Below are 22,684 nucleotides of genomic sequence, written 5' to 3'. Positions count from 1 at the left end.
TCGCTGGGCGCCAAAGGCGCCCCCGACAATGTCACGCGCTGGAGGATTTATCTATTTATTTATTTGGCAATGGGGATGGTGTACTTTGTATGTATCTGTACTTGTTAAAACAGATTTCTAGTGAACAAAGTGGCACTTTCAGCGACTCAATCTAATCCAAGTTGAGTTTGATAAGGCAAACAGCATTTGCATGTTCAGCTCTGTCCACTTAGCAGAACTGAATTAGTGCATCTGTCATTCCCATTAAACCAAATAGCATTTGCCTCTCTCCATTTGGTTCAATAACAAGCAGCTCCATTTGTTCAGCTTCTGCTTCAAAGACTTCTTGCTGTGCTAAATGCAGTCCCTGGCTTTTTTGTTTGCCTGTATTAATCCACGTTTGTCCCAAAAGGTACTTTTGGCTAGCACCATGCTTTGATGTGTGCAGTATCTATATTTCCTTTCATGCTTGGTTTTATGTTTGACCATGCCGTGTTTTATAATGCAGGGATTTCCCGAACAGTTTCGTCATTCATTGGGATATGGTCAGGGTCATGCCATCTACGAATGATAGCACAGAGCTTTTCTCTTACAGTTTGGTTTTTGGGGGTATTGTAATGGAAAGACTATTTGGAAAGTTTGTAAGAAAGTGAAATGGAAGGAGATAGTGCTTGCTATTGGCAATGGTGCAGTGCATCATTTCTAACCATGATGCCTAAAGGAGGTGGTTTTAAATGGAATGCCAGGTTTTAAAACAAAAATAATACCATGAAGATAGCTTGTCAGAGAGACGAAACTTTGCAGTGAGCTTGCGGGCTTATGATGGCCACTTTCAGGCAAATCCATTGGATTAGAGCTCATTGTGAACTCATCACAGACTTCACAAGCAGTTGTGCTTCCTCAGTTGAGGTGATCAGTTTTTTTTCATATCAGATATGTCCAAGTCAAAATAACTTGGAACAAGGATTTTGCTGTTTGTATGAATTTGTATCAGGGGTTTCCTTAGAAGCCAGTTACCGGCGACCCGCAGCCGTCTACTCAGAGAAAAAAAATGTCAAAGGTCGCCGCCTACTTCAGTGCCGATTTTTCTGTTTTTTTTATTATCATTATTTTTTTGTCACCATGAAATCTCGACACCCCGTTTTTAAATCCGAGACGAAAACACATGAGTATTTTGATAAAAGCGGGCTTACTTTTACTGTTAGTACTCTCGCCAGGTCTAGCACAACACTGAACTAAAAATAACACAAGCAGCTAAAACCGCCTCCTGCAATGGAGAGTTCTCTGCTTTAGCCTCGTTTTGGACTGTTGGCCTGATACCCTGATACCATACAGCAATGACCTCAAGAAAATAAACTTTGTAGGCCTCGCAGTTTCGGTGCCGAAACGATGGCATCGAAACGAAAATCCCTATTTGACTTTGGATTTTTGAAGAAGTCCAAAGACATGGGAGGTAAGCTTCTGGCCATCAGTAATGGGTCTAAACTTGCACTGTCGCGAGTGCAACGTTGTTGTTGTTTCACGAAACACGTGTTTCACCTCGTCCATTTTGAGCTTTTGTCAAGTGATGCGGATCCAAAATACACGGGCTGTTGTGCCTTTTTAATTTATAAAGTAATTAGCCTGTAAGCTGAAAGCAGCTTTTGTACATCTTATTATAATATAATAATTATTCGTGGTTATTTGCACTAAAAAGCGCCGTTTATTCACTGAAGTGAAGGCCAAGTATGAGCAGCTGTGAACTGGCCAACTGAATACTGGTACCGCAGGTACATGCATGTACCATAGACTTGCGAGCTTTTCTTGATGGTATAACAACACGATATTGGTGGATAATGTAAAGTGGAAGTTTAACGAAATTGGGATTGTGACTGACGCAGTATTCACACTTAAACTGTTTTATTGGTTGACTGATTGAAGCTAGCCGACATCAAATAAAGAAATGATCAGAAAACGAGTGAAGTTAAATACATGTTTATCATTCATTTTCAAACAATAAACTAGTCTAAAGTTATTAGTTTGAGCTGTTTATTAAATCAAAACAATAAAATAATAATTAACAATATTTAACAAAGTAAAATGAAATGGAAGAGGGGAAATATACATAAAATGAATGAAAGAAAAAAAAAACACCTGTTTTTGTGGTTTTCCACCCCAACAGCATGATAATGAGAACTATTTCATGTCAGAAATCATGCTAGAATGCATCTCCAGCCATCTAGGATCCTCCGGCTTCCAGGGCCCGCATCGGGCCCTGGACCCCGGCCATACAGCTCCGCTCGCTCCGCTCGCGGTGATGGAAACCTGCTACTTTTCAATGGTAGCCTCCTACTCCAAAAAATAAGGAAACCCCTGATTTGTACTCTGTGGTCCTTCACTCATGGTACAAAATTACGACGACACGTGCAGCGGCGGCTCCTAAATATACAGTTAAATGGGATACAATTCCACCGCCACCCTTTCAATAAGTCCCAGCACTTGAATTTGGTTTACCACCGTGCGCTCCCACAAACCCTGGTAAGAACCCTGATCCAATGTTTAGAAAAACAATTTATTTTTTAAATGGTCTGAAAAAAAAAACCATTAATAATCCCACCTGAAAGAACGATCACAGATAGTGAAGACATCTTTGTGAGAGAGAGGCATATCCACCATCATCTCCTTCCCATTCAGAACTGTAGGGTTCACCTTTGAGAGATTCTGCAGATGGACCTATACGTACGTGTACATGCATGGGCAAAAAAACAAACAAGCAAAAAAAACAACACAAACACAGACACACTTAGCTGAGCATCATTAGTCCACAAAGGTGATGTGAATGCAGGAAGTCTAAAATAGGCACGAAAGGTTACAGATTGAGGGAAAAGGACAAAATATGGGCTCATCTCACAGCCCAGTCTGGTGTGAAATGCTCACCTTGCCATCAGTATGAACTACTAATTGGCAGTGCTTTGCAGACACAGGCCCAAGCTGGATGCGAATATCACACTCCTGAGACCTGCAAGCAATACATAACAGCTAACTCAATCTTGCTGTACTCAACATTCACAGCATTTCATTTGAATCCCTAAAACAGGTCTCATTTCATTTGCAAAGCAATAATTAATCATTAGTCCCCACAATGTCTCTTCAATTTACCTGTCTCATAAAGACATTTGCAACAGTAATTTAAAAGGTTTAATGTGTCAAAAGCAACAGTGTGTTGAGCAAATGTGAACGTACTACCTCTACACCCTTTATCATAACATATTGCCCAAACTCCCAGTTCAACTCCACCGAACCACTTTCCCACCATCCCATGTACCAATCCCCTCTGCCACACCATTAACCAAGCATCTCAAACAGGACCTTCACCCTTATTGAAATTTTAAATTATTTGAAGGGGTATAATGCAATCGTAGGTTATATAACGTAATATAAGGGTTATAATGAAGGGTTATAACGCAATATAAGCCATCTCACCTTCCAAACAAAAATGGTGATGTAAGTAGAGGGAAATTAATTCCGTCTTTACCATTTCTTTTGATAATCACAATTGTCCCCGATTGGGACATAGCTTCCATTTTGCCAGAGTGCTATCTCTGTCGTCACCTGCACAACAACAGAGTAAGTGCATCTCAAACATCAACAACTTCTTTATGCAATTAATGCAACTTGATAATGTGCAAGTTGAATGCCATTTTGAAAACACTGCCTTTAAATCAACAAGTTGGCTGCAAGTTTGTTTTGTTTTTTTCTTTTAAATCGGAAATGGATGGGTGGGTTATCTTTCATGCTATAAAGTGGGAATGGTCATTTTGTTTATTTGCCAACTCTTACAGTTTTGACTGATCTCGACCAAACTTGGCATTGGAAGATAGGGACACCCGGGGTATCCTAAAGACTGCCACACACTAGCCGACAAGACTCAATAAGACCATCGACTACAAATCTTGTACAACCTCGTTTTGTCGTAGACTGCTGTACACTACATGACTGTCAATGACACTATTCTCAGAAAAAAAGTACTACTGCTTTGGCACGAGTGCTGGTTCGTCACCGACGTCGTGCCAGGAGAAAGAAGCAGCTGTGGGTGAAGCCCTGGGTGGACAGAAGGCCGGCTCAGTGAGCGTTGAACAACAAGCTCATGGAACTTGCTGCAGAAGGTGAACCGTTTGATGCTAACTTCCAGAGGATGCATCCAACACTTCTTAATGAGTTGAGTGTCTCAGTCCATGGAATGCCACTGCCGGAAGTCACTGAAAGCTGATGTTTAATTTCTCAATCCATTGTGCGATATCAGAGACTGCCGTAGACTGCCACACACTACGTGACGATGAAACACGACAGATGCCGACAAGATGTCGTAAAAGTTGAACATGTTCAGCGTTTACAACAATCGCCAACCTGCCTGAAAACCTTGTTGATAGTCAATAACTGCCGCACATTGCGCAATTATCAAAGCCTTTCACAGACTAAACTGTCACCAACGGTGTTGTTGCGTTGTGTCGACGAGTCCACGGCAGGTTCGAGGGCGATTCCCCGACAGCAATATTCACAAAATGAGTTCAAACTGTCACCGAGTCATTAACAAAGCAGCACTCTTCGAAGTGGTTTGTCAAATCAATCCTCTGGTCACATTAAAAGATTCCTGCTTTGGTTCGACTACTTTTCAGTCTGTGATGGTATCAATGCTCTGCTTCCAACTATATTTAGTTTTCCTGAATGAACATCAGAAAAAAGTAAATATTGTATTGTAAAAGGTACATCATGTCATTGCAGTGAACCTACAGAATGGTCTGGTTATATTGATAGTGTTACATAGATTTAATAAAAAAAAAATTATTTCTGCCTTTCATTATTACAATTATAGACAAATATTGAGCAAGTACTACCCAGTAAATTTCAGAGTTCAGTGCTTCTGAGAGAAAACGCCTTTTTGTTCGAATTTTATTAAAATAAAGACTTTGTGCAGGGGATTACACTTTATGGTTCATTACACTTTTGGTTCAGGTGTGCATTGGTAAGGTTTGATGTTGTGACTATATGCTAAATTCCAAGCCTGAAGAAGACAAAAAATATAATAAATAATGTACAGTACACAGAAGCAATTTGATGTTCTTTAATGCCATACATCATCAACTGCACCCTTGTTCTGGTTCCAGCTTAGTGAGCACTGACAAACATCGCTTGTATTCACTTACTGCTTGTGATTGAACAAAAAACAAGATAAAATTGTATCTTCGCAAATCTTATGTGCTATATCTCACTGAAATACATTCAACCAAGACTGGTATCTCCAATGTTTAAATGAAATTGCCCAGCTTCTAAAAAGAACAACGCATTGCTGGCACCTCATTGTCTAGCAGAAAGTAATCCACCCTGTCTCTGTGTTTGTCCGAACCCTGTTATCACCCTCTCCCTCAAGGCTGAGTTGGTGTTCACACTACTTTATGCTTGTTAGCCCTCCCCTTCATTTACCCTCCCCAGATGTCCAGCCCTCCCCTGACATTTACTGTCCAAGATGGTATAAGGAGAATTGCTACGTGCATTTTGTGGGAGAAAGAGAATAGTGTTTGATTTTGCTTGTCTTGTTTATCCTCTTTCCCATGCGCATGTTTGTTTACCTCCGCCATCGAAGATAGACGGAGGTTACTGTTTTCACCCGTCTGTTTGTTTGTTTGTGAACAGTATTATGGAAAAACTCCTCGACGGATTTCGACGAAACTTGGTGGGGGGGGGGTTAGGTATGGTCTCAGGATCATGCCATTAGATTTTGGACTTGGTCCAAAGTCAAATATGGCCGCGATGGTGGCCATTTAAAAAAAATATTTGAATTTTTGTTTTTTCATTTCTACATATTTTAAGTGATTTCCAACCCCCCCAAAAAAATTTAGAGAAAAAAAAAAACCAGAAAATTTTGCAACTTTTTTTTCAAAAAAAATTGATTTTTTTTTTTGGGCATTTCTACATGCGCGTCGATCTTGTTTAGTTTATTCAATCGTGGTTCAGTAGAGTGTGATCCGTTTTGACCTACGGTAAACGACCTACGGTAAACAGTTTTAGTTATTTTTAAAAAATGTGTTGGGCCTGATATGTTCTTGTGGATGAAGCATTATGTGGCGGAGGTATGCACTCTACCGAGTGCCCTTCTAGTTGTTATTTGTTTATGTTGTTTGCCGTTAATAAATGGTCTCAGACTCCAACAGAGAAAAACTGAATTTCGTCCACACCATGACTCGATGGAATTCGATAATTCAGAGAACACCTTACCCCCATGCGTTCTTGAGAAAAAGGACATGGCAAGGATCTTTTAAAACTCTTGCTTTGAGTTCCCGAGCACGATCAATATTTACTACGAGCCACAATTTTGTCTGAATCTCGATATTCCCCCATGCTGAGAGTGCACTGTAGTGAACCAAGAGAGAAGCCTGAAAAGAATGAATGAATGAGAGGAATGAGCAAATTTGATTTGGCGAGATGGAGTAAAATGGCATAATAGTTTGTCCAAGTACTGCTAAACTGGAGGTTCTTGGAAGTGGCAAGAAGGCAATTTGTATTTTACAGAGATGCCAACTTTTGGAAATCAGAATTAGGGAGGATTTTTAACCGACACCAAATAATGTGCGCAAAGCGCACATCTCGAGCGCGGAGCGCTCGACCCTTGCGGCGGGGTCCAGGGCCCACCTTAGGGCCCTGGAAGCTCTGGGGTTCTAGACGCTCTCTAGTGCCCTCTGAGCCCTATTTTGGAGCATTTAACATGTTAAGAATTCCCACTTTTTGAACAAAAAAAGGGGAAAATTGTGCACTTTTTAATGTTACATGTATGTTAATATTAGTAAGTTAGGGGACAATCAAAGATTAACAAAAAGCACAAAAGAAGCAATATTTTTCTTACCTTACTGGCTGGTACTACTGCTGCTTGCTTTTTCCATGGCAGCTTTGCTGAGTGACAGCTGTGTGGCTCTTTTAGCCCTTCTGATTATGTCTTTGCTGTATTCTCTCTGGTAGCAAGGGGTGCTATGAGCTAGTTTTTCAATTAAGAGAGCTTCCAGGGTTTTGACACTCAAATTGGGACGAAATTCAGTATGATTCTTCCGTACAAGACTGAGTGCCCGCTCACATGATGCGTTCGAATGAGGAATGACCAAGATTCCCTTCATCACTTTGCTCAAATTAGGATACTTCTTGGCACCAGTGCAGGGATCTGTGAGCTGTGAAATCCGATGCCACTGCTCATCCACTCTCACTGTCTCAGTAGCAATTGTAGCTATGGAGGCGTCTGCCTGGTAGTGAGCGAATTCACTCTCAAGACTGTCTATGTCACTATCACCGCCACTGAACAGACAGGGGAATTTCTTGATGAAAAACTCCACACAGTCAAACCCCACTTCTTGGTGTAGCTTAACATCCAGCACCTGAGCATGCTTGGCTAATTCATCATCTAGCGGCCAGGTTTTGAAGATGTAATTGCAGGCTTTCACATAATATGAGCGAACTGCACTGAAGAAACCTTGGATGTCTGACTCACTCAGAGTGAAGGTGGATTTCTTGAGACTCCTTTGTTCCCTTATATACAGTTTGGCATCGTTCCCAATCATGAGGTCCTCATCATTCTTCTGATGATTTCTGTCAAAGAAGGGTACATTTACCAGAGGAACCGATGACACCGATGGTTTCAAAAACCGTACGAAGATATCTTTCAGAAGACCATTCAATTCTCCGTGCAGGAGATGAATACAGGGTTCGTCTCTTTGGAGCAGAAGATTCCCCTTCTCAAAAAGCTTGTTAGCATATCGAAGGAAGAAACAATAGAGTTTTGTTTGTGGAGACAAGAACATCCTGTTGACACGTTTTTCTCTAGATTCCTGCACAGTGTTTGAGGAAGATGCGCTTTTAGTTGTAGAACTCGTAGTACACTTAGCCGCAGGGCGATCACACTTGCGTTTACTGCCAGCAGAAGAGGTCAGACTCGTAGTACCAGATCCAATTTTACGTTTGAGGAGAGAGCTTGAGGTAGGTGCAGCCAAGGAAGAAGACCTCTGATTCGAAGGTTTTGCTGAGCTTCTATCAAGTGATTTGGCAAAAGCAGAACTTAACTTGGGTCCTTCTTTGCCTGTAGATGGGACTATCACAGTCTTTCTCGACTCTGAAGGGATCTGCTTTGTAGATGAACGTGATGAAGGGCCGGTGATGCTACCTGCTCTCAGCATTGGTTTTGGTGCTGTCCCTGCTGTCTTCTTCGCAGCAGATACTGCAGTGGTAGTGGTGAATGCTGCTCCACTAGTGCTTGATCCTGCAGTGCCAGTACTGGCAGTAGATACAGTGCCGTCCTTCTTGCTCGTTGTTAGAGTCTTGGCTACAGTTGGTTGCATTTTTCTTCGTACTTCTTCTTTGAAGAAGAGGCGAAGTGGCTCCCACTGTTCAATCAGCCTGTCTAGGCACTGACCAAGGGACAGCCACCTTGTTGCGACATGCTTCAGAATCTTGTGTGTCGGGGCATCACAGAGTTCTTGCAGTGCTTTCACTCCTTTGACGCGTTTACTACTTTTGTCCAAGTAGTAGTAAATATCGATGAGAAAGTCATCTAATTCAATGGGTAAGGCCTGAGCCGTCTTCTTGGCCGTATTGTGCATCATATGGCAAGGGCATCCCATGATGTAGCACTCTGGATTTTGTTTGTGGATATAAGCAGCGACTCCTTTGTGCTTGCCCACCATGACAGAGGCATTATCAGCACAAAAGGAAACACAATTTCCCCACGGAATTTTCCTGTCACTGAACTCATGATCAAGCAGTTTGAAAATGTTTTCTCCAGTGGAATCTTGTTTGCACGCAGGCAAACGTAGCAAACCTTGCTTCACAATCCCAGCACTGTTGTCATAGTACGAAATCAGGACAGGATATAGCTGGGCCTCACCACTGTCATTGCTACCGTCTGTAGCTAGGCTAAATGGAGCTAGTCTAGCAATATCGGCAATAGATGAAGCAGTAACATTTGACAACTCACCAATTACACTGGTCAACAACAAATTTGTTGTCTGCATTTTTTAAGCTGATTTAGGACGAATCTGATGCGCTGAATCCAAAACTCACATTAGTTTTGTTCAATCAGGTCAAGTTTTTGAGATATGGTCACATGTCGTTTTTTACATTTTTGTTCACATGTACGCATGTGTGGAGCATTTTAGAAGAAGTTGGTGGGGGTAAAATGTCATGTCAAATAATTGTTTTGATTGGAAATAATATGACAAGAAGTATTCAGGTACGATAGTTCTGGGTGATTATGTCGAAAAGGGATCAGTTTGAAGTCATAAAACCTCAAAATCTTCCAAAAATTGGTGAGGCAAAGCATAAAGTTCGTGGATCAAAACTAAAGTTAATGGGGCAGATTTTGTAATAATGTGATACAAAAAAGTTGTATTTCTTGAAATAACGAACTCTGAAGAATGTACAATACCTACATGCGCCAATTTATGACATGCGCTTCTGCTCAAGCTTGGAGTGCCACAGTACAAACCCAAAGATTGGAGACTGTTCATTGACAGCAGCAAGCGATCACTGAAATGTGTTCTGCTACACAACGGCAACCAGTTTGCCTCTGTACCCATCGCTCACTCGACTACACTGAAGGAGAAGTATGAAGCGGTGAAGTACGTGCTGGAGAAAATTGGTTATGATCAGCATAAGTGGTTTATTTGTGTTGATCTGAAGATGGTGAACTTTTTGTTGGGACAACAGTCTGGCTTCACCAAGTACCCATGTTTTCTGTGCATGTGGGATAGTAGGGACCGTGCTCAGCATTACACGAAGAAGGACTGGCCTGTGCGGGAGGAATTGGTGCCATGCAAAGAAAGGAACGTCATCAACGACCCTCTGGTGGACAGAGACAGAATACTCTTCCCACCGCTGCACATCAAGCTCGGCTTTATCAAGCAGTTCACCAAGGCTCTGGACAAAGATGGTGACTGCTTCACTTACTTGTGCCAGGCTTTTCCAGGATTGACCATGGAGAAGTTGAAAGCTGGCATCTTTGATGGTTCTCAGATCCGTCAGCTCATCAGAGATCCAGAGTTCAAAAACTCAATGAACGAAGTGGAACTGGAAGCGTGGAAGACATTTGTTTTGGTAGTGAAGAACTTTCTTGGCAACAATAAGGCCAGAAACTACGCAGAACTTGTCAACAACATGCTGACTGCTTTCAGAAACCTGGGCTGCAACATGAGCATCAAGATGCACTACCTATTTTCACATATGAACCGGTTTCCTGAGAACCTGGGTTCAATGAGTGACGAGCAGGGGGAGAGATTCCATCAGGACATGAAGGAGATGGAGACCAGGTATCAGGGTCGCTGGGACGCAGTCATGATGGCTGACTACTGTTGGAATCTGAAGAGAGACCTCCCTGCCGCTGAACATTCCAGGAGTTCGAAGAAACGGAAGTTCAAGCCCTGAAGTTTGAACAGTGGTGACGCAACATGCAATTTACTTGTACTTACCTTTATCAATGCCCACCATTCAGATGACAGTAATCGATGTTTCTATCATGTAATCAATAAATGTTGTTGGCAAAACATTTTTTTCTTAAAAACATGTTTAGGATGATATGTGTTGACAAAAATCAGCTGATAATGCCACAAAAATGTAATTGATTTTGTCACAAGATCTGATTTTTTCAAATCAACTTAGCACAAAAACCTGACCTGATGGAGAGAAACGGATGCCATTTCCTGATTCAGCAGTGCTAGAATACCCTAATTCACTTGTAGAAATCTAGACAACATTCAGAAAGTAAAAAATTGTTGACCAGTGTTCTTTTTTTCTTCTTTGTTCTTGTTCTTTTTTTTTTGTTCTTTTTTTTTTCTTTTTTTTTTCTTGCTTTTTGTTCTTGTTTTTTTTTTTTTTTTTTTGTTCTTGCACATCTTGCACATCTTGCAAGTTTTTGTTCTTGCACATCCATACTTTGAAGCAACTTTTGAATCTGGAAACATCTTTTGAAATAGAGGTCCAGCATGATCTGAGACTGATATGGGCAAGTTATGTTCCACAATAAATCCACTAAAGAGAAGTTCCGCTCGGGTAACATCCTCTTCCTCGCTTGTCCCTTGTTTGGTGAAATAATTCAGAAGTGTACCGGTACTCGTGCTCGAAGATCTCTCCTTTGCAATGTCTGTGTGCCGTTTGCTTCCAACGTGCTTCCGAATATCATCACGACCTCCGTGCTCAACTGAAATATCAACGCTGCATACTGTACAATACGCATGATGAATTCCTCTTTCAGACTTTCGAATACACGGGTATTGGAGACTGTATTCGGTCTTGCACTTCTGAGACCATTTCTTGGTCTTCGTAAGCTTCTTTTCTGCCATTTCGTAATCAACATCGAGGGCTTGAAGCATCGGTAACTTCGAAGTCGATGTTCCACAGCTGCAGCGCGACTCGTAGAACTCTAGCGGCTGTTAAACACCGCACGGTGGTCGCGACCGCCGGGCTGGTACGGGGCCCAGCTGCATGCAGTGAGCGTATCGCATGCATATACACTGTGCATACATACCGCATGCACTGTATTGCACACATACCGCATGCACTAAATCTCAGTGCATGATCGCATAAGCAAGATCCAGACCCAATGTTTCGCTGCTCCTCATTTGAATTTGCAATTTTTTACGTACAATTTGGTAGCAGCGAACGTTATGGAGTTACCACATGCTATACGTAGCAGACGATGCTTTTCATTCAATTCTCATACTAGTACATTCTGATTAGTGAACAGTGCAAAAATATCAAAATTTCGGGAGGATAAGGATAGTGATCGTAAGGGCGGGAGTTTGGGTGAATTTTCGGAAGCCTCCCGATGAAATCGGGAGGGTTGGCATTGCTGATTTTAGTTGTCAAGTAAAGTATACAATTCAGATGAAATAAAAAATTATTTTAAAGGCTGGAGAAAAAAAAAATTGAGGGGGGGGGAAAATTTACCACCATCAATCCACTGTCTTTTATATCACCTTATTTAACATGTTAAATGAGTTATTTGTGCCTGTTTGTGTACTTTAAGATGTCCATATGCCAGACAGGCAGACAGGCAGACAGACAGACCTTACTCCTCCCTTTGCATGTCCAATCGGGACGAGATTCTATGCAATTTGTCAAATTCATTGCAAAGTCCTGTGATACTGCAGGTTTGAGTTCTGCATTCCAATTTGTGTTCTCCAGGGTTCAAAATATAACATTCAACTGAAATCAAGTATTTCATGGATCATGGACTGGCATCTGCAGACGGATTAACAGAGTGAACCAAATGATTGACCACTGTTTCCACTTTGCGCACGGGGTAGTGAAGTACTAAATTATGTACGAATAATCTTTTGGGTCCAATTTATCGATCTGAAAGTCAGAGCCATTCTGCATCTTACCAGGTATCCATGGACATGAAATCCCAAAATGGCAGACATCCATGTTGTTTGTTTCAGACAAAAGTCACCAATCTCATCAACATCCCCGTGAGAAAACTCTTTAGATGGCTAAATTTGCACTGGAAATTGAATGGTTACCGAGGAAATATCTGATGCTGAAAACAAGTTGCATACTTGGTCTAAAATTTATTTGGACTCAGTTAAGTGCTTTCTACAACATCTTGTATTAATTTATCCTTCCACAATCATTCAGAGTAATGTTTAAAATAGAGAGCAAGCCACCTGATTAAATTAAACTGGCCTTTCATGGTGACCAACACGATCCCCTCCTCTCTACCCGACTCCCCTTCAACAATGACACAAGTGCACTCACCTTAAAATTGAACCAACCAATCTTCAGACTCTTGGTGTCACTTGCCCATCAAAAACATTCAAGAGGAAGCACATCAACTGCACACAACAGTCATTTGTTTAATATCCCGCACAACCTCCTAAACAAAACCACCTGCACCATACTCTTTGACAGAGTACTGGTGCTGCTGAAGCAGTTTCTTGACAAGGGTGACACTGGGTGGTTTGCCATTACCTTCCCAGCATAGTTTGTCCATGATCTCTCCTTTTAAAATGTAAATGAAAGGAAACAGCAGATACCACTTTTAAAGTCTTTGGTATGAATTGGCTGGGATTTGAACCACCAACCTCCCAGACTCAGAGCAGACACTCTAAACATTACACCACCGAGTCTGGTTTAACCTGTTTCAGCCTATGTGAAATGAGAGTACTGTACCTCAGGATAAATGAGGTGAACATATAAAACAAACAGTCCTAAAGGAATATACAAGGAAATACCAGGAACAATAGTCTCAGTTTGGGACATAGAAATGATCATATTTGGCCCCATCATGTCTGTGTTTTGCCTGTGGGGGGGGGGGGGGGGGATTACAATTGGAGTGATGGTAAGGAATGAACAAACACCAACAAGCACATTCACTTTTTTAGGAGACCCTCACAGACAACACCATCATAACATGGATGGATTCACCTATTCATAACCCAGCTACCTACCATTCCTGCAAATATCCAAGTCCATTCACCATCCTTAAAGACTCATGACTTATCTTATCACTATCCTTAACGAACTATCCACTATCCATTCACACTGAACTCAAATTGAATCCTATCTACTGTTTCTTCTGCTTCTACTTTTTCAGGGAGATCATGCCATGCATCAACTACTCTCCGAGTGAAAGACCCTTACCTTACTTAACCTCTACGATACTCTCAAGCTCTGCTGCCCAAAAAATGGAAGAACACAGTACGTACGTCCAATGTAGCGATTGCGAGATCCTGTGTTTTGTATGTTCAATGCCCACCTCATGTGGACCTACTGTGTTATCAAGCCCTTATTCTGCTGAAAAACTCTTCTGTACTTTTGTCCACACCCTTCTCATCTTAAACGCCTCAATCTAATCCCCTAATCATTCCTTCCTTTCTAATGTACAAAGCAGTGTTTCCTTCAACAATTCCTCAGAGCTGAATCTCGCTAGGTCCGGAATCAATTGAGCAGCCTATAACTGAACCCTTTCAATGGCAGCTGTATCCTTCCTCAGATGTGGTGACCAAAACTATACAACATTCGAGATGAGACCTTGCACTAAGTTCCTATACAGTGTTACACTGTCATATCTGCTGAAATTTAGAATGTCTCACGCCGAAGGGGTTGAGAGACTCTTGCAATGCCCTTGTCTGTCCGTTCGTCTGTGTGTGTGTGTGTGTGTCCACGTCTATATTCTTGTATTTTTGCTTCAATTTTCTTTTTCTCTCTCCCTGCTTGTCCGATCCATGGAAAACTATAAACATTGGAGGGACTCTCCATGGAGAATATTTTATTGATAATTCTGATGTCATAGGTCACAAGGTATGGCGGCATATTGGATTAAAGAGGAGAAAAATTGGACATTTTCTTCTCCAAAATTGCTCAATGAAATTTTTTTAAACTTTTTGTTATTCCATCGGGGGGGGGGGGGATAGGGGACACTTGGTTTTTGCGGATTTTGATAGCTATTAACCTTATAAAATGGGAGGCCAAAGTTCTCCAAGGAGATTCCTGCAGTATTTTTTATAGCCATCCGAAATTCAGGTAATTCGAGCCCAAACGGTCATTTTGGTGTCTGAAAGCAAATTCAGCTGCCAATATCCACAGACATTGACATCACTCATGCCGAAGATTTTCAGAGCACGTTATCATTGATATAGTGAACGTATTCCAGAGAGTTCTCCAAACTGCTGCACCTGGTTTCTTCTTGGGGATCTTCCAAAAAATGGCGAAATTCGTTAAAATGGGTTGGTTTGACCCATTTGTCTGAGAACCAAGTTTGGACGTCGATATCTACTGTTCTGAAATGCGCACACGCACCAAACTGCCTAGACTTGTTATCATCTGTATTGTGAACGCATTACGGAGAGTTCTGAAGGCTGCTTCATCTAGTTTCTTCTTGGGGGTCTTCCAAAAATGGCGAAATTCGTTAAAATGGATCATTTTTCTGGTATATTATGGACAAAAATTTTCGTTCAATAATTGATTTTGACATCACGAGCGCTCAAAACTAGGTAATACGCAATGGTAGTACAACAGAAAGAACACATAAGAGAAATTAATACAGATTGAAACCGATATAAAAACTTATTATCGGTGAGAAGGAATCCCGATACTCAGTCAGTACCATGAGACAATGGCATGTGAACATGGCGTTATCTGCAGCCAACAAACATCAATTATACAACGCTAAACTACGTTAACATTTAGTATCCTTCATCCTCATCATAATCCTCCTGGTCATCATTACAATTAATACCACCATCATCATCATCATCATCATCATCATAATCATCACAATCATCATGAAGATCGGTTGCATGGCTGATTGTCACAGTCTGAACATTTACACAAATCTGAACATGGCACTTTTGCCTTTTTGCATGAACACCTCAAACTTGAGCACTTCGATACTTTGCAAGCACATTGTGTGACTTTCAAAAGAATGTCTGGGGCCGGATTGATGGTCATCCACTTTATGACTAATTTCTGATCAACAATCTCCCACCCATGGCCTACAGGTGAAAGGGCACCAAGAGACTGCGCAAGGGATCGCCTATGAATTGCCGCTTGGTAATTGGCCCTCAATGTATGCATATGTAATGCATCCTTGGTTGGCAGAAGGCTTTGACCAGATGTTGAGGAGACGCAATGCATTATGCATCGTACCTCATTGACGTCATCTAGTTTTGGCTGTCCGTAAAGATGACATACGAAGGATTCCAGGGATTTGAGGCAAACTTCTTCGAGATCGAAACCTCGTCCCAGTTCAATGAAAGACCGTGTGTAGTCGTCACGATCAAACATAATAGTGAATGCTTTCTGCTTGCCTTTTCCATAGAAAGCGCTGGTGGAATCACATCCCGTGAATGCGTGTAAACCTATTAGTGCCTTGCATACATCAGCTCCAAGACAACAGATCATCTTTGCAAATCCATGATGTGTGATGTCTCAAACACCTCATTGCCAGTCATGAAGAATGTATTGAAGGACAGATTTTGTTGAAGACAAAGAGAAATTATGCCCACGTCCGAGTCGCAGCTCACGATTACAACATCTTCAAATGTTGCACTAGCGTGTTGCGTGTGGAGAAGAAGCCGCGTGTCTGCTTCCTTGTGGTCACATGACAACTCATCAACAGAGCAAATGGTTGTGATGGCAATCCTACTCCTCAGAACGTGACAGTACTCTCCATGTGTAATGTACACATCAACGTCCCTATCGAAGTCGGCACACAAGTTGATGGCCTTCCATACCGACACAAGGAAAGCAACAAGTGATTCTTTATTCTGACCGCTTGACATGAATTTTGACCATTGCTTCGGTGTTTTTTGGTCTTTACCATAAATATGTATGGTCTGGCTGTCACTGACCACTCTCCTATCCCTTTCTTCATTTTTTTACGCTTATATCAGGGTAGCGATCGACAACAAAATCTAGGCGAGCACAATTCGTGTTCTTGGCAAATTTTGTTAAGGCAGATAAAATGGTATCAGCCAGCCCTCCAAAAGTAGCTGGGATAGGCCTAATGGGCCGAATCAGGGGACCGCATCAACAATGATCGCTGCATGGTCAGGGATGCCACTCTTCAGGTAGTCAATGCACTTTTCCTCGACCAGTGTCAGGAGCTTTGACCTAACATTTTTTGATAAGGACCCGTCGGCACTGGCAAGAGGTCGTGAGACGGGTGCCAGGGAACGAGTCAGAATGTCACGGAGATTGATACTCCGAGACTGACCGATGGCAAGAAGTCGTGAGAATACATTTCTCTCATTTTTCACAATGACTTCTTGACCACTGGTTGTTTTGGAAGATTTTGAGATACTTTGATCGGCGAAGGTTCTCAGTTTTGAGAAGTATGGGGTCAGTGGAGAGAACATATCAGGATGAGGCTTCATCTTCCGGTGGGGTGCAGTCTGCTCACCCAATCCATCCACTACGTCCAGACTTTCATCTCTCACAGTCAAACAGTCGTTAATATATCGGCTCAGAGATTCCTCGCTAGTCTGATAAGCAGAGAGGAGATCATGTTTGACACGATCGGAAGCTATGACCCCAGAGCTTAAACAAACCAGTTGATCAGACTCAGCTTCGAATGGGTTGATCATACTTGATGATGTTGATGATTGATGAGGTTGATGATTGACTGGACATCCTGATCATGTTTCCTCACTTGTGACTCATACAACCCCTTCCTCTTGGTGCAGTCAGGCGACATACCTGCCATAACCTCGCATTGCCTTGCAATTGCAGCACGCTCAGGCTGCGCCAGTATCCATCTCTGTGTGGCACATGGTTTGAGGGTTATCCCAGTTAATCCTCCATTGGTCTTCGAGTCGCGATTACACGTTTGTTTGATTGTCTGATCACAAGCAATTGATGAGAATGGGTGGCGATATTGACACTGTACAGTCCACTGCCCCGTGACATGCAGGGTGTGTTCTCTGAAGATCCACCATCTCAATCCAGTGGACAGGGAGATACCTGGCATAATTTACTCGGTCATGGGAAAAGCACGAGGGCAACATGGCTCGAAACATTTTTCCCACCTAGCCACTGAAAACGGCAGGGCACCATCATTTTCTACATTTGGCTGATGAATTATGCACTCGCAAGGTTCAAAACCGAACATTTTACGATGAAAACAACGAAAATGTTATAAAACACACCGCTTCACGGGCGCAGCCATCTTGAATAATTAATTTGTTTCGGGAAATACGCTCACTGTTCAGTGGTCACGTGACCATCAATTAGCGCTGGCTCCAAGAACAAACAGCTGAGCGGGCGGAACAAAAGGGCGATTTTCATGACGGAAATACGCAATAACTGCAGGATTTTGAGTGGAGATCTTGTGGATTGAGAATGTATTCATCATAAGGAATAATTATTAACCTCCGCCATCGAAGATGGATGGAGGTTACTGTTTTCACCCCTGTCTGTTTGTTTGTGAACAGTATTATGGAAAAACTCCTGGACAGATTTCGACGAAACTTGGTGGGGGGATTAGGTGTGGTCCAAGGATCATGCCATTAGATTTGGACTTGGTCCAAAAAAAAAAATAAAATAAAAAATCTTTTTTCAAAAAAATTTCGATTTTATTTGAAAAATATTTGAATTTTTTTTTTTTTGCATTTCTACATGTTTTAAGTGATTTCCAACCCCCCCCCAAAAAAAATTGTTAGAGAAAAAAAAAAATTGCAACTTTTTTCAAAAAAAATTTCGATTTTTTTTGGGCATTTCTACAAGCGCGTCGATCTAGTTTTGTTTATTCAATAGAGTCTGATCCGTTTTGACCTTCAATGAATAGGATATCAGGTTCACTTAAGTGACCCAGCAGTATTGGCGGCAGAGGTTTTGCACTCTCGTTCTGTACAGGATTTATCTACCCCCCCCCCCCCCCCGATAGGTGGGACGAAACTGCACGATACAAGTTACGGCTGATGGCCTATGAAGTAAAATGTAACTGCCAATCTTTTGCCCAATAGCATCCAGACTCTGGACCTTTCTGAATCTGATCACCCTCGACCCCCTTCGCCCTCCAAGACATCTACCCTGCCTATAAGGTTAGTGTCTGCAAATGTGGAAAAAAAAAACACAAAAAAACAAAAAAAAAAAACTCTTAAACTTCACAGCACAAACCATTGATGCGATTTACGCACTTCCACATGAAAGATATTTGCAAAGGGGGATATGCGCATGCGTGCGCGTGTGTGAAACTCAGATACTGTTTGGCGTACAGATTTAGGTAATAGTTCTACAGTAAGCGTCTTGTACCAGGGAATGCCAATACTTTTCTCCCTGGGAAGTGTGGTGGGGGCACTTAAAAGCCAATTTTTGGGTTCTTCAAATATATATATATATATATATATATATATAAATATATATATATATATATATATATATAAATATACAGGGTGAGGAATTTATATCTGACGGTTTTATTATCCTTATAACTTTTTTTATTTCTAATCCAAATAAAATAAAATAAAATTTCCACATAACATAGGCACATACTTCAAGTTGTTAAAATCCCCTTCAGAAATCCCCAGAGGAAGAAATCTGGTGAAGTTAAACCTGCCAAATCAAAGTGTGCCTCATCTGTCATGATGACATTGTTTGTGAAATTGGCATGTTCATTGCATTTTTAAAAAACAATTTAAAAAAAATGCTCATTGCATTTAAAGTGCTCCATCATTAAAAACTTTAGTATTATCTTAAAAACAAAGAAAACAATAATTAGTTATGCCGAGACTGCGTCCGGCTAGAAAGATTGCAAACGTGTCAGATATAAATGCCCCACCCTGTATATATGCATATGAAAGGAATTCACTAAAAAGGGACACTTTTGAAAGAAATTAACAAAAACAACATATTTTTAAATCCCAACATGTACACCTGTTGTGACCCCCAATATGGATGCATCTTAGATCCTTCTTCCTTACAGAAGCTAGGGAAATGTCAGAATGATGTTATTTAGGGGAGGGAGGGGTGGGCTCTCTGGGTCGGAGGAGAGTATCCTCTCTCTCTGGAGGAGGATTTTTACACATTACTGCACATCCAGGGTATCGAAAGGATTTCAAACACAGCAATTAACAGCCGATAAATAACAATCTATCTATAATTCCAGAAATCTGTGTGCGTGTGTCTGTCTGTGACCGCTGTTTCTCGACAACCACTGGTCCGATCTAATTGAAACTTGCCAGGTATATTGCTGGGGACCTGAGGATGTGCCTTTTCAAGGTTTGATATTAATCGGACAAGTGCTTCCCAAATTATGGCCATTTATTTACCAAACCAATGGTAAGACACGTTGTTGCGTGGGCGTGGCCGATGGGGAAGGGAACCTCAGCCGCATTCCCCATTACAGGTTACAACATACGGGCTTCTGGATAGTGATGACTTCGTGTATTCTAATAATTTCTCGATTTCTTATGCGCATTTATAGATAAACACAATGCCCCAAGTTATGATCGTTTTCATATTAGACGGTGCATAAATTTCGGTAACATCAGAGTGAGTTGGTATGCTCCGAACCAGGAAGTAATTTTTTTTTCTTCTCTCTTCTCTTCTTCTTTGTGTTTTTCCTTGCGACGACATTGCGAAAAGGCAAAATACGTTGGCGCTAATTGAATAATTGGCCATTAAAACGAAATTGCGAATAATCGTAACTGTGATATGCGAACTTCCGGGCCACGCACGTACGGGCACGCGAGAGCGAAGAAACGGCCTGTGTGGTTGTTGTTTCTTGCTCACGGTTTGAATATTTTTTTTTTTTTTATTAGGGTACCCTGTGAGTACAGGGTACCCTATTGTTTTTCTTATGTTTATTATTTATTATTATTATTATTTTTCCGCCGGCATTTTGCGGCCTGTTTTCACTTTAAAAATCATTTTCTCAGGAACGCAAAGTCCGATCGACACGAAATTTTCACCGTAGTATGTATCTTTTTTGATAGCACAATCACGTTATAATTATGACGTCATTGGTCACGTGGTGCGGGCGCCATCTTGAAAAAAACGATAAACTTTGGACCTCTGTATCTCTGAAATCTTCCAGGGTAAAATTTTTTTCGCTTCATACATTTTAACAAGCTCCCTCTCGGGAACACGTGTGATTTTTCGTGACGTCATCGGTGAAGAGGTATCCCGGTGAAAATTCGTCAAGTAGAACGCCACATGGGAAAAATTTGAAATTTCTTGAGCGTCATCTACACCAAAATTCATCGTAGAAAAAAATTTTTTTGACGTCATCGGTGACGTAATTCGGCCGCCATCTTGTTTTGAAAATTTTTTTTTAAAAAATCTTCTTCTCCAGAACGGCTGTGCAGATTGAGGCGAAACTTCACAGGTATATTCCCCCTGAGGTCCTCTTTCAAGTTTGTTAATTTGTTGTTGATACGTCACATGGTTTGGCGGCCATCTTGAAAAAACCTTAAAACCTTCAAACATCTTCTTCTCCAGAAGCGCTGGTCCAATGAAGGCGAGATTTCAGAATTATATTTGTGACATGGATGCGATGCAAGTTTGTTAATTTCGAAGTGATAGGTCACATGGTTTGGCCGCCATGTTGGATTTAAGAAAAATATTAAATAATGTTTTCTCTGGTATTTCATAAGCCATCGAAGCGAAAATTTGCAAGTGCCTTCCTCCCTCAAGTCTGCATACATGGTAAAAAAATTTTACCTCAGAAGTCACATAGTTTGGCGGCCATCTTGGATAGAAAAATCGACTTTATCCGATTTACACGAAACTTCACACACTTGTTCGGGTCGACGATGGAAAGCAGAATTTAAATTTATGATATCATAGGTCACAAGGTTCGGCAGCCATCTTGGATTGAAAATGAATAAATTTTAAAAATCTTCTTCTCCAGAAGGGCAAGACAGATGAAGACGAAACTTCACACATATATTCCCCATGAGGTCCTTTCTCAAGTTTGTTAATTTGTTCTTGATCGGTCACATGGTTCGGCGGCCATCTTGAAAAAAACCCTAAAACCTTCAAACATCTTCTTCTCCAGAAGCGCTGGTCGGATGAAGGGGAGATTTCAGAACTATATTCGGGACACGTAGGCGATATAAGTTTGTTAATTTCAAATTGATACGTTAGACGGTTTGGCCGCCATCTTGGATTTAAGAAAAATATTAAATAATGTTTTCCCTGGAACCGCTGAACCAAACGAACCGAAAATTTGTAATTATCATCTACCATCGTGTATGCACGCATGGTAAAAATTATGACATCACACGTCACATGGTTTGGCGGCCATCTTGGATAGAAAAACGCACCTTTACCGATTAACACGAAACTTTACAAACGTGTTCCAATACCCAGTTGGAAGCAGAATATAAATTTCTGGTGTCATAGGTCACATGGTTCGTCAGCCATCTTGGATTGAAAATGAATAAATTTTAAAAATCTTCTTCTCCAGAAAGGCAAGACAGATTAAGCCGAAACTTCACACATATATTCCCCATGAGGTCCTTTCTCAAGTTTGTTAATTTGTTCTTGATTGGTCACATGGTTTGGCGGCCATCTTGAATTTACCTTAAAACCTTCAAACATCTTCTTCTCCAGAACACCTGATCTGATCAAGGGGAAACTTCACACCCCTATTGCACATGAGTAGGGAATACAAGTTTGTTAATTTCTAATTGATAGGTCACATGGTTTGGCAGCCATGTTGAATTTAAGAAAAATATTAAATAATGTTTTCTCTGGAACTGCTTAACCCAACGAATCGAAAGTTTGCAATTATCATCTACCATCGTGTCTGCACGAGTGTTAAAAATGATGATGTCACATGTCACATGGTTTGGCGGCCATCTTGGATAGAAAAACGCACCTTTACCGATTAACACGAAACTTCACACACGTGTTCCAATACCCAGTTGGAAGCAGAATATAAACTTGTGATGTCATAGGTCACATGGTTCGTCAGCCATCTTGGATTGAAAAATAATATCTTAAAACGTCTTTTTCTCTGACACGACTGAACAGATCCAGGCGAAACTCCACCACAATGACCGCCTCTCCATGACGAATAAAAAGTTCTCACCCTCTTTTGAGATACGACGCAACGTTTGGCAGCCATAGTGGATTGAAGGAAAAATATTAATTAATGTTTACTCTGGAACAACTGCATCAATCAATGTGAAACATCACCCTTATGGTGGAACAGTCATGCGGAATGAGGGTTTGAAATTTCAACGGGATC

General features: G+C 41.3%; 1 protein-coding gene and 1 long non-coding RNA gene across 4 annotated transcripts in view; one reads left to right on the top strand and one right to left on the bottom strand.

Annotated features, from left to right (window-relative positions):
• Positions 1-18,747, top strand: part of LOC147032282 (uncharacterized) — a 76,464-nt gene extending 57,717 nt beyond the window's left edge. Inside the window, exons 2-3 of one of the 2 annotated variants that reach the window (XR_015055107.1) lie at positions 13,583-13,686; positions 18,453-18,747. This is a non-coding gene — a long non-coding RNA (uncharacterized LOC147032282). Of the gene's footprint in view, positions 1-13,582; positions 13,687-18,373 lie in introns of both variants that reach the window. The other variant, XR_015055106.1, reaches the window with a different exon arrangement.
• The window catches only part of LOC147032281 (uncharacterized), a 96,514-nt gene that overhangs the window by 72,503 nt on the left and 1,327 nt on the right, over positions 1-22,684 (bottom strand). For both annotated transcript variants that reach the window (XM_085869737.1, XM_085869738.1), the window contains exons 2-5: positions 12,745-12,821; positions 3,442-3,570; positions 2,896-2,977; positions 2,576-2,691 (exon numbers count right to left, since the gene is read on the bottom strand). In XM_085869737.1, coding sequence (XP_085725863.1) covers positions 2,576-2,691; positions 2,896-2,977; positions 3,442-3,542 — 299 coding nt within the window. In that variant the 5' untranslated portion in view covers positions 3,543-3,570; positions 12,745-12,821. The remainder of the gene's footprint in view (positions 1-2,575; positions 2,692-2,895; positions 2,978-3,441; positions 3,571-12,744; positions 12,822-22,684) is intronic.

Source organism: Eptatretus burgeri, chromosome 2, assembly GCF_056783735.1.
Source record: "Eptatretus burgeri isolate ZD-2024b chromosome 2, Ebu_testis_v1, whole genome shotgun sequence".
Lineage (NCBI taxonomy): Eukaryota > Metazoa > Chordata > Myxini > Myxiniformes > Myxinidae > Eptatretus > Eptatretus burgeri.
Note: the sequence above shows the minus strand (reverse complement) of the source record. Positions and strands in the feature narration are given on the sequence as shown.